General features: G+C 39.3%; 1 protein-coding gene across 1 annotated transcript in view; it reads left to right on the forward strand.

The window, feature by feature from the left end:
- Positions 1–12,341, forward strand: part of MDN1 (midasin AAA ATPase 1) — a 174,384-nt gene that overhangs the window by 98,686 nt on the left and 63,357 nt on the right. The window contains exons 44-49 of the mRNA XM_047102371.1: positions 4,874–5,033; positions 5,858–5,974; positions 7,205–7,413; positions 10,377–10,525; positions 10,890–11,101; positions 11,436–11,656. Of these exons, the coding sequence (XP_046958327.1) occupies positions 4,874–5,033; positions 5,858–5,974; positions 7,205–7,413; positions 10,377–10,525; positions 10,890–11,101; positions 11,436–11,656 (1,068 nt within the window). The remainder of the gene's footprint in view (positions 1–4,873; positions 5,034–5,857; positions 5,975–7,204; positions 7,414–10,376; positions 10,526–10,889; positions 11,102–11,435; positions 11,657–12,341) is intronic.

Genomic DNA, 12,341 nt, shown 5'->3' on the forward strand with positions numbered 1-12,341 from the left:
CACATGCTTGTGAGCACTTGTTATTTCTTATTGATAATAGCCATTCTAACAGGAGTGAGGTGATAGCCTGTTGTGGTTTTGATTTGTATTTTCCTGATAATTAATGAGGATGAGCATCTTTTCATGTACCTGTTGAGTATCTAAAAGTCTTTGAAAGGGCACCTAGGTGGCTCAGTCAATTAAACATCCGTTCAAGCTGTGCATTGGGCTCTGTGCTGACATCTCACAGCCTGGAACCTGCTTCAGATTCTGTGTCTCCCTCTCTCTTTGCCCTTCCCTCCACTCGTTCTCTCTCTGTCTCTCTCCCTCTCCCTCTCTGAAAAATAAACATTAAAAAAAATTTTTTTTAAAAAGTCTTTGGAAAAATGTGTATTCAGATCCCCTGCCCAGTTTTTAATGGGTTTGTATATAATTTTGCTATTGAGATGTAGGAGTTATTTATATATTTTGGATATTAGCCCCTTATCAGATAAATGACTTACAGGTATTTTCTCCCATTCAGTAGTAGATTGTCTTTTCATTTTGTTGATGGGTTTCCTTGCTGTGCTAAAGCTTTTTAGTTTGATGTACTCCTACTTGTTTGTTTTTGCTTTTGGTGTCATGTTTAAAAAGTCATCACCAAGACGTATGTTAAGGAGCTTACCATTTATGTTTTCTTCTAGGAGTTTTGTGGCTTAGGTCTTTTATTCAAGGCTTTAATCTATTTTGAATTTTTGTATATGGTATAAGACAGCGGTGCAGTTTCATTCTTGTATATGTGGCTGTCCAGATTCCCCAGCACCAATAATTGAGATTGTCCTTTCCTTATTGTGTATTCTTGGTTCCTTTGTTATAAATTAATGGGCGACATATTTGTGGGTTTATTTCTGGGCTCTCTCTTCTGTTCATTGATCTGTGTGTCTTTATGCCCATATCATGCTGTTTTAATTACTTTAGCTTTGTGATATAATTTGAAATAAGGGAGTCTGATGCCTCCAGCTTTCTTCTTTTTCAAGATTGCTTTGGCTTTTGGGGGGGTCTTTTGTGGTTCCACACAAATTTTAGCATTATTTGTTCTATTTTGGTTAAAAGTACCATTGGAATTTTGATAGGGGTTGTATGGCATCTGTATTGTTTTGGTAGTATGATCATTTTAATAACATGTGTCCAGTCCAGGAGCATGGGATATCTTTCCATTCATTTATGTCTTCATCAGTTTCTTTCATTAATGCCTTACCATTTTCAACATACATGTCTTTCACCGCCGTGTTTAAATTTATTCCTAGGTTGTTTTGTTTTTGTTTCTGATGCAATTGTAAATGTGATTGTTTCAATTTCACTTTCTGATAGTTCATTATTAGTGTATGGAACCACAATGAATTTTTATGTATGTATTGATTTTGTGTCCTGCAACTTTACTGAATTTGTTTATTTTCAGGGTTTTTTTTTGTGGTGTCCTAGGGTTTTCTGTATATAGTGTTATGTAATGTGCACAATTTTCCTTTTCAATTTGGATGCCTCTTACTTTTCTCACCGAATTGCCCTGCCTGGACTTCCAATATTCTGTTGAACAACGTGGCGTGAGTGGGCATTCTTTTCTTGTTCCTGATCTCAGAGGAAAAGCTTTCAGCTTTTCATTATTAAGTATGATGGTATCTCTGAGCTTATCTTATAGAGCTTTTATTAAGTTGAAGCATTTCTCTCTATACTCACTTTTAAGAGTTTATCATGAATGGATGTTGAATTTTGTCAAGTGGTTTCTCTTCTATTGAAATGATCATATGATTTTTATCTTTCATTTTGCTAATGTGTTACATCACATTGATTTACAGATCTCAAACCATTCTTTCATCCCTGGAATAAATCCCAGTTGATCGTGGTATATGCTCCTTTCACAGTATTGTTGAATTCAGCTTGCTGGTTATTGTGTTGAGAATTTTTGGATCTGTGTTTATCAGTGATATTAGCCTGTAATTTTCTTTTCTTTTTAAATTTTTTTAATGTTTACTCATTTTTGAGAGAGCGTGAGCGGGGGAGGGACAGAGAGAGAGGGAGACACAGAAACAGAAGCAGGCTCCAGGCTCTGAGCTGTCAGCACAGAGCCTGATGTGGGGCGCGATCATGACCCAAGCCAAAGTTGGACACTCAACTGAGCCATCCAGGTGCCTCTGTAATTTTCTTTTCTTGTGGCATCCTTGTCTGCTTTTGGTATCAGGGTAATGCTGAGTTTATAAAAGGAGATTGGGCAAGTTCCCTCTTTTTTTTTTTTTTTTTTGAAGAGTTTGAAAAGGATTGAAGGATTAATACTTATTCCTTTGGAATGTTTGGTAGAATTTATCAATTCTGTCTCCTTTGGGTGACACTGAATCCAGTCCCATGGGATTAGGAACTCAAGCTCTCCTGGCCTCCAGAGCCAGAGGATCAAGAGGTGTCCCCTGGGTAGTAGCTGTAAAAATTAGGGCTCCAGACTTGTGTAAAAAGCTCTGGGAGGTGCTGGTGCTCTGGAGCACTACAAAGGAAGGGGACAAAGATGGCGCCCAGCAGGCTCTAGGATGATGTGCTATATTAGATGCCTGCCCCTCAGGTCCGTCCTCCCTCCCTTCCTTCCTTCCTTCCTTCCTTCCTTCCTTCCTTCCTTCCTTCCTTCCTTCCTTCCTTCCATTTTCAGAGAGAAATAGAGAGGAAGGGCAGAGAGACAAAGAGAGAATCCCAAGCAGTCTCTGGCTCTGTAGTGTCAGTGCATAGCCGTGAGGAGTTTGTTTCTTTAATAGAGGCAGGTGAAGCCTGGGTGGGATTGACTTCTCCTCTGAGCTGGGCCCTGGGATGAGTCTGAGTATGTGAGCCCTTTCTGGGATCACAGTCTTGGCATGCAAGCTCTGCTGCTTTTTATTTTTATTTATTTTTATTTTTATTTTTATTTTTATTTTTATTGTATTACGTTGTATTTTTAGGGAAATGTGTTCTTTTTAAAGTTTATTTATTTTGAGAGAGGGAGTTGGGTCTGCACTGTCAGCGCAGAGCCCAGGACGGGGCTTGAACTTACAGACTGAACTCACAAACCACGAGATCATAACCTGAGCCGAAATCAGGAGTTGGACGCTTAACTGACTGAGCCACCCAGGTGCCCCAAACTCTGTTGCTTTTAGAAGATAGATGTTTTTGAGGGCTTGCCTTTTAGGTACATGTTTTAGAAGTTGAGATTCTTGATGTAGGATTCAAACCTTTTGCTCCATAAGGGGAAGCTGCAGGTTTTCAGGTCCTTTCCAGTTGTGGGTCACTATGCTGCGGGGGTAGTGTTTATGGCGAGATTATTTCCTAGCCACTCTTTCCTGCTTCAGTGTTTTGTTTTTTGGTTTTTGGTTTTTTTTTCCATTTGTCTGGTGTGTAGTCATCACTCAGCCAGACTTTAGGGTTCTTTTGGAGGAAATTGTTCCGTAGATAGCTATCAATTCAGTGTGTCCATGGAAGGAGGTGAGTTCAGGATCTTCCTACATTGCTCTCTTGAAAGGTCATTTTGATCTTTTCAAGCTTTTTAAGGTCATTCCAGAGTAACCTTTACTGTAGGGCTAGATTAGCCTCCCTATTGAGGTGTAGCTTGCACGGCATCTCTGCTGAATTGCTGGTATATTCACTGGGGTCTCCTTAGTTTTGCTGGTGGGAACTGGAGTAATACTCAGTCTTGGGTGAGCTCTGGGAATCGTTCCACTCATAGCTCCCCAGGTTTTCCTTGCGAGTGTTCTCATCCTTGTGGAGCTTCACCATTTATAAGCACATGCAGATTTTTTTATTTAGCCAAAGATTCCAGAGGTCCTTATCTAAATTTCTGGAGCTCTTTGAATAGCTCCTTCATATTGAGTACTCTGCCCTTCAGCGTAGTTGGATTGGCTTGGCCTCCCTGAGTTTCAGTCTGTCCTCAAATCAGTGAGACCTCTGTGGTACATTGGAGTTCCCTCTCCTTGCTTTGCAATCCAGAAATTCCTTCCAGGTGGAAATCAAGAGCAATTTTAGGGCTTTCTTTCCCCAGGTATCACAGAGCTCTGCTGTCTGTTCTCCAGTGTCTGAAAGCAGTTGTTTGTGTATCTTGTGTAGTTTTTAAATTGTTAACAGTGGAGCTGAAGTCTAAACCTTATTATTTCCTCATGGCTAGAAGCAGGAGTCCAATACATAATACTTTGTGATATGAACAAGGGTCATAAGGCAGTTTCCAGGGAAATAAAGTACTATGCAATGGATGCCTGGGTGGCTCAGTCAGTTAAGCATCCGACTTTGGCCCAGGTCATGATCTTGCATTTCACGAGTCAGGCTCTGTGCTGATAGCTCAGCACCTGGAGTCTGCTTCGGATTCTGTGTCTCCCTTGCACCCTGTCCCTCCTCCACTCATGCTTTGTCTCTCTCTCAAAAATAAACATTAAAAAAAAAAAAAAAAAAGCACTAGGAAAGTAAATACCAGTTGTAACTATAATCATGTGATATGGTCATTATAAAAGAAACCTTTGACTTCACGACTTTGATTTCATTGTGCCAACTTAATGCCCTTTCATTTGGTAAAAATGCAGTAATAGATGGGAGTCATTATTCTCCTTGTGCCATGTGAGAAAGTATGACAAAGATTATTTGCGTCTCTGTCACCCTTGAGTTACCTCTACCTAGTCATTAAAAAGTATTTTCTGCCACCAGACCTAAATTTCGTACCTGTTTTGTTTAAACAAATTAAAAAAAGAAAACAAAAAAAAAAACCTCTTCTTATATATACTCTATTATGAAACTTCAAAAGCTTGGACCAGAAGTTTCCTATTTTATTTTAATAAACTCTTAGGGGGTTTCGTTCATTTTTCTTTTGTTGTCTTTTTATTGCCTTCCTTTGACATTAAGTGCTATGGCTGTGACATTTCAGAGTTTGCCAAACTTGTGGAAGAATTCCGAAATTTTGGGGCGAAGCTTCTGCAATCCACCAGTGGTCGCAGCCATGGCACATTTGAATGGGTTGACAGCATGTTGGTTCGGGCTCTGAAGTCTGGAGATTGGCTTTTGATGGACAATGTTAACTTCTGCAAGTAAGGACATTCTGCTTAAACACCAGATTGAAATTTGGGATATGCTTATCAAAGTAGAAACCCAGTTGGAAGCTCTGGGTTTTGAACCTGTTGTTTTCTTAACCTCAAATGTATCCTCAGTCATCTTCTGTAGTCTTATCCCTGTGGTGAACAAAGGTAGTTGGTCATTAGCTGCAAGATTTTAGCTCTGTATGACTGTTTTGGGGTGAACTGAAGGCTAACAATTTGTTTACTTTTCCAGTTTTTGAGGTAGACCTTTTTATTTAACATCAAAACTCCTTTTGTTAGGGTCATTCTTGAGTACAGGTTTTTGAAATGGAGGATCTTTTACAAGGCAGACATTAGAAAATGTGTATCAGTGTATTGCTTTGATTCTAAAATAACAAACGGCATCATAAAACTACCGTAGTACACAGCATAATAGAAGCCACTCCAGGTTGGCTGATGGTTTCTCTACCTGAAGCATTTTTCAGAATGTTTTGAATTGAAACTCAGTTGCCTTTAAATTGATTTGATAATGTTGGGAAGTGGGGAAGATGGAAGGGGAAAGAGAAAAGAGTTAAACATCATGGAACCATTTCCCTTAATTTTGTTTATTTATTTAACAGTATTTTGGGTATTTTCTGTGTATGAATCTCTGAGCAATGTGCCTTGGGGAGTGAAAAGGGGAGCAGATGGGGAGAGAGAGAGCACAATTCTATGTGGGGGAGTGATCCATGCCGAAGGAGGACATGGGTCAGGATCAGTGGGAAGCCTGTGTAAGGAAAGTAGAATGCGTGCAGATGTCAGTCTGCCACCATTTAATTTGACGTCTCTCTATGCAGCCCATCAGTGCTGGATCGTTTGAATGCTTTGCTGGAACCTGGAGGTGTTCTCACTATTAGTGAAAGAGGAATGATAGATGGATCCACTCCCACCATAACACCAAATCCCAATTTCAGGTATTTGTGCCTCTTAAGTTTCTGATTAAGAATCTGACCACCTCAATAGTGGAGGTGGACATTCAGTAGGACGTTGTTACATATTATATTCATACATTCAGTCATAAATATGTTCACTCACTTATTGATTCAGTTAAATATTTATGGAGGCTCTGCTATTTGCCAGACTCTCAGTAAACAAGAGGGGGCACTTGGATGGCTCAGTTGGTTCAGGGGGTCGTGAGTTCAACCCCCACATTGGGCACAAAGCTTAATTTAAAAAAAAAATAAAAAAATAGTTGAGGTTTTTGTAGTGGGTTGGTGGTAAAGGGTAGAAGCAGGGGGAATGGTCTTAAGCCTTTTACAATAGTTCAAGCAAGAGATACTATAGCTTAGACTGGGGTAACATGAGTTGGGATTTGCTGATCAGACATGTGGGTTGAGAAAAAGAGGAAACAAAGATTTTACCTAAATTTTTGGCCTGAGTAATTGGATAAATATGCGAGCCATTTACTGAGAAAGGGAAGACTGGCAAAGGAGCAGGATTTTGTTGTTGTTATGTTTTGTTTTTATGTTTGTTTATTTTTGAGAGAGAGAGAGGGAGAGAGAGACTGTGAGTGGGGAAGGAACAGAGAGAGACACATAGAATCCAAAGCAGGCTCCAGGCTCTGAGCTGTCAGCACAGAGCCTGACACGGGGCTCAAACCCTTTAACCATGAGATCATGACCTGAGCTGATGTCAGATACTCAACTGACTGAACCACCCAGGTGCCCTGGAGCTTGTTTGATGTAGGGAAGGTCAACAGGGAATCCACTGTTTAGTTTTGGAGATGTTAGATAGCTAGGCAGAGATGTTGAATATATGAAGATAATTGTTTCAGAAGAGCACACTGCTCCCTTTTTTGATCTCTGTAGGTGAGTTAGAATGATGAATTAGCACTATTTGATTTGGGAAATATCTGAAAGTAAGAATTTTAACGTTCTCAGATAGCATTAAAGGTGCACTGGATAAACACTAGTTTCTAAGGTGAATAGGTTTAGAGACACTGATTTTGCTGTATTCATGCATTTTGGCACTACAAGATAGAAGACAGATGAAAGTAGCAGACTTTGAGTTAGTGAGATCTTCTTGATAAGCTCCCTGAAGAGGAGCCATATAGGGTCTGCCTTCACCACTTGTTGTTGAGCAGCCTCATCATTGGTTGCAACTGGGATTTTAATTTTTTTTCCTTTGGATTACTATATTACCAGACTTTTTCTCTCGATGGATCCTGTTCATGGAGAAATATCCCGAGCGATGAGGAATCGTGGACTTGAAATCTACATTTCAGGAGAAGGGGATGGGAACATCCCAGATAACCTGGATCTGAAAGTTCTCCTGCACAGCCTTGGGTTGGTGGGGGACAGTGTGTGTGACACCCTCTTGGCTCTACACATGGAGATCCAGAGTACTGTTGTAGGTAAGGTGCTTGACTTCTAGCCTCTGTGGAGTTTTCTTCTTATAGAAATTCATATGTGGACTTCAAGCTGTATTACAAAGCTGTAATCATCAAGACAGTATGGTTCTGGCACAAAAACAGACATTCAGATCAGTGGATCAGAATAGAAAACCCAGAAATGGACCCTCAAATGCATGGCCATCTAATCTTTGACAAAGCAGGAAAGAATATCCAATGGAATAAAGAGAGTCTCTTCAGCAAGTAGTGCTGGGAAAACTGGACGGCAACATGCAGAAAAATGAACCTGGACCACTTTCTTAGACCACACACAAAAATAAACTCAAAATGGATGAAAGACCTCAATGTAAGACAGGAGGCCATCAAAATCCTCCAGGAGAAAGCAGGCAAAAACCTTTGACCTTGGCCGCAGCAACTTCTTACTCAACACATCTCTGGAGGCAAGGGAAACAAAAGCAGAAATGAACTATCAAAATGAACTCATCAAAATAAAAAGCTTCTGCACAGTGAAGGAAACAATCAGCAAAACTCAAAGGCAACTGGGAATAGAAGAAGATATTTGCAAACAACATATCAGATAAGAGGTTAGTATCCAAAATCTATAAAGAACTTATCAAACTCAATACCCAAAAAACAAATAATCCAGTGAAGAAATGGGCAAAAGACATGAATAGACACTTTTCCAAAGAAGACATCCAGATGGCTAACAGACTCATGAAAAGATGCTCAACATCACTCATCATCAAGGAGATACAAATCAAAACCACTATGAGATACCACCACACACCTGTTAGAATGGCCAACATTTAACAACTCCGGCAACAACAGATGTTGGCGAGGATGCAGAGAAAGAGGATCTCTTTTGCACTGCTGGTGGGAATGCAAATTGGTGCAGTCACTCTGGAAAACAGTATGGAGGTTCCTCAAAAATTAAAAATAGAACTACCCTATGACCCAGCAGTTGCACTACCAGGTATTTATCCAAGGGATACAGATATGCTGTTTTGAAGGGGCACATGCACCCCAATGTTTATAGCAGCATTATCAACAATAACCAAAGTATGCAAAGAGCCCAAATGTTCATTGATGGATGAATGGATAAAGAAGATGTGGTGTATATATATATATATACACACACACACACACATACATACAATGGACTATTACTCGGCAATCAAAATGAATGGAATCTTGCCATTTGCAACAACGTGGATGGAACTAGAGGGTATTATACTAAGCGAAATTAGTCTGTCAGAGAAAGACAAATATCATATGACTTCACTCATATGAGGACTTTAAGAGACAAAACAGATGAACATAAGGGAAGGGAAGCAAAAATAATATAAAAACAGGGAGGGGGACAAAACATAAGAGACTCTTAAATATGGAGAACAAACAGATGGTTACTGGAGGGGTTGTGGGAGGGAGGATGGGCTAAATGGGTAAGGGGCATTAAGGAATCTGCTCTTGAAATCATTGTTGCACTATATGATAACTAACTTGAATGTAAATTGAAAGAAAGAAAGAAAGAAAAGAAAAGAAAAAAGAAGAGAAGAAAAGAAAAAAGAAAAGAAAGAAATTCATGTGTTGGGGTGCCTGGGTGGCTCAGTGAATTAGGCATCTGACTTTGGCTCAGGCCATGATCTCATGGCTCATGAGTTCAAGCCTCGCATGAGGTTCTATGCTGACAGCTGAGAGCCTGGAGCCTGCTTTGGATTCTGTGTCTCCCTCTCTCTGCCCCTCCCCTGCTCTCGCTCTGTCTCTCTCAAAAATAAATAAACATTTAAAAAAAAAAAAACAAAAAAAGATTCATGTGTTATTCCATTTAATTGCTAGTCTAGGTTTTTTTGGTTTTTTTTTAATGTTTATTTTTGAGAGAGAAAGCATGAATGCGGGAGGGGTAGAGAGAGAGGAGCAGAAGTTCTGAAGTGGGCTCTGCACTGACAGCAGTGAGCCCTATGGGGGGACCGAGGTGGGGGGGCACTCAAATTCATGAACCGTGAGCCAAAGTTGGACGCTCAAGTGACTGAGCCACACAGGCTCCCCTAGTCTAGAGGTTTTTAAATTTAGTGTACATACAAATAGAAATTACCTGAAAAGTCTTTAAAAATGTAGATATGGTGGTATCCTGCTTCCCCCTAAGGGAGTGGGTTCAGCAAGTCTGAGTGAAGCACAGAAATTAGTATTTTAAAGAAGTTTCCCAGGTAATTCTGATGGATTCATTCAGAGACCCATTCTTTGAGGAATACTGCTTTAGACATTAATGTAAAGTTTGTCCTTATCTTCAGGATGGTCATTGAATCTTTTGAAGGTAGAATAAAGAGGGAACTTTGACTTGTTCAAAACAGCCAGGTGTTACTTCTTTTAAATGTCTAAATACACAGGAGTAGGCAAGAATAATAACAAAGATAATGCTGAAAAATGATGATACTCCTTATTGAGTAACCATTATGTGTTAGGTACAATGTCAGTTGCTTTTTTAGTCTTCTTCACATTAGTTCTTCAGGGCATGTTTTCATTTTATAGATAGGGCTCAGAGAGGTTGAATAACTCATCAGAGCATAACAGTTAATAATGATAGGTGAGAATTGAAAGTAGTTCTGTTGGATTTTAAAGTGCTTGGTCCTTCATGAGACCATGCTCTTTCTGCTACCTTCATTGTGTGTCAACTTTAGGTTTAAGGATATGTGTGATCAGGCTTTGTCATACTTGTAATTGTTGCTTTCCTGCACTGTGCTTCTGACAGAAAGAGAGGGAGGGACGCAGGTTAGGGAAGGAATATAAATGTTCCTACAAGTCCATTGTGTGCTAGTGAGACCCTAATATCCACTTAGATGCCTTTCTAAAATAAGTGTCTGGGTGAATTTGAGTAGAATGAAGCTTGATGTGAAGTTGAATTTATTTGTTTTCATTGGAGATTTTGCAGAATCTGTTGCTCATAGATGGCAATATGTTTTCCTTTATAGGTTCTCCAACATCATCTATTTCAACTTTAATTCAGACAGCCTTACTCATTGTGCAGTGCCTACAGCGAGGGCTGAGTTTAGACACAGCCTTTTCTGAAGTATGCTGGGAAGCATATGTCCGCTCCCAGCATTCACCAGCAAACCAAAAGGTACTGTGAAATGTTGCAAATAGCTTTCTCAGTTATAACACTCTACGTTATTTAGGTGGAGGAAATTCTATTGATGATAACTTTAATGAACTGAGAGTGGACTGCTTTAGTTACTTTCTAGTAGAGATCTGGTATCCCAAGTAATTTTCTGGTAAATAGGTTAAATACAATATTTACTTCTTGGAAACTTAGCTATCATTAGAAAAAGTGGAATTTACCCTGTAATGTTGAAAATTGAAGGATGTGTATGTTACAATATGACAACAACTATCGGGGCCTGGAAAACTATTATTACTCTGCTAGTTTTTGGTATTAGCACTTATATGTTGTTGCTTGTATACCACGTGTTTTTATCTCCTACCAGCTTGTGCAGGCTTTACTGGAGAAACATGTTTTTTCTCTACGAGCCCATGAAACCTGGGGTAACTCCATCCTTGCCATGGGCCTGTGGCCAGATTCTCTGCCCTCAGCAATCTTTGCTACAGAAGATTCTCACCTCTCTAGAGTCCGAAGTGATGGACAAGTCTTAGTATATTGCCTTAACAGGATGAGCATGAAAACCAGCAGCTGGGCCAGGTTAGTGGAGCCTTGAGGTTGTATCTCTTTGGCATCTTGGCTTTTTTTTTTTTTTTTTTTTTTAATGATAATGGTCATGACACAACATGTCTGACCAGAATGTTGTGTGGTCATTTATCACCCAGCTGTCATAGTTTCCTTGTTCATTGCAATATTCCTCCCTATTTATTATTTACTTCATAATGTTTTACTTGTCCTCCTTTGAAGGGGACTAATCTTTTCCCCATTACCTCTTTGATCCATTGTTTGCAAAGTTATTTACCTAGTTCTTTGAAATATAAGATGTAAGTTCATTCTAGTACTGACTTTGCCTTGCTGTTCTAATTAATTTCAGGATTCAGCCTCTTACCTTACCAGACTTGGAGAAAATTATGCAGTCCTCTAACCCTGAGAGCTTGAAATTCAGTTCAATCGAAGTGGCTACTTACTGGATTGATGAACCAGATGTTCTGGCCATGGCTGTTAAATTGCTTATAGAAAGAGCAACCAATCAAGATTGGGTGCTCAGAGTTAAATGGCTTTATCATTTAGCCAAGAATATACCACAGGGGCTTGGTGAGTCAAAAAGCTTACTTTGTATATATAATAAGTCAATATATTTACCCGTACCCTATTTTTGTGCCTCAGCAGCTGTGTTATTCTGTGAGGACACTGTTAAAATTATATCTGGAAGATCTCCTAGCAAGAAATTTGTGACCTGGCATTACTGTTTGTATAACTGTTAAAAAATTAAGGAACATATCTGCTCTTAGATGTGTCCTAAGAGAAACTTTGCTCCCATGTAATTCATTTCAGTATCTTTCCACCTATCAAATCCAAAAAGAAAATGTACTATATTATGTTACTATTTATTTTTTGAACATGCTTCTGTACTATTGCTGCACAACATTACTGTCTGGGAAAGGTTGCTTTTCGTAAATTCATTTCCCCTAAAAGTGCATAAGAGACTTTTATTTTCATTCCAGTGCTCTAATTTTTCATGCTTAATTTCTTTGTACTTCTTTCATTTTAAGAGGAAAAATCCAACAGTAACAACATTGCATGGGTTGCAAAGTACAGAGCATGGAATTTGTTGGTACACCTTGTTGCCTAAAGTAACTGAGTTTATATGAACCTTTCTATCCATGAGAAATTAGCCAGAAGATGTGTATATTGTATGGTATATGTGATCTGTCTACAAATGTATAGAGAATTTATAAATTCTTATCTGCATTGTCCTATATGAGAGCTACTAGCCACA

Source organism: Lynx rufus, unplaced genomic scaffold (assembly GCF_022079265.1).
Source record: "Lynx rufus isolate CCGP_SWC_20201006 ecotype Redwood Valley unplaced genomic scaffold, mLynRuf1.p SCAF_6, whole genome shotgun sequence".
In the NCBI taxonomy this organism is placed as follows: domain Eukaryota; kingdom Metazoa; phylum Chordata; class Mammalia; order Carnivora; family Felidae; genus Lynx; species Lynx rufus.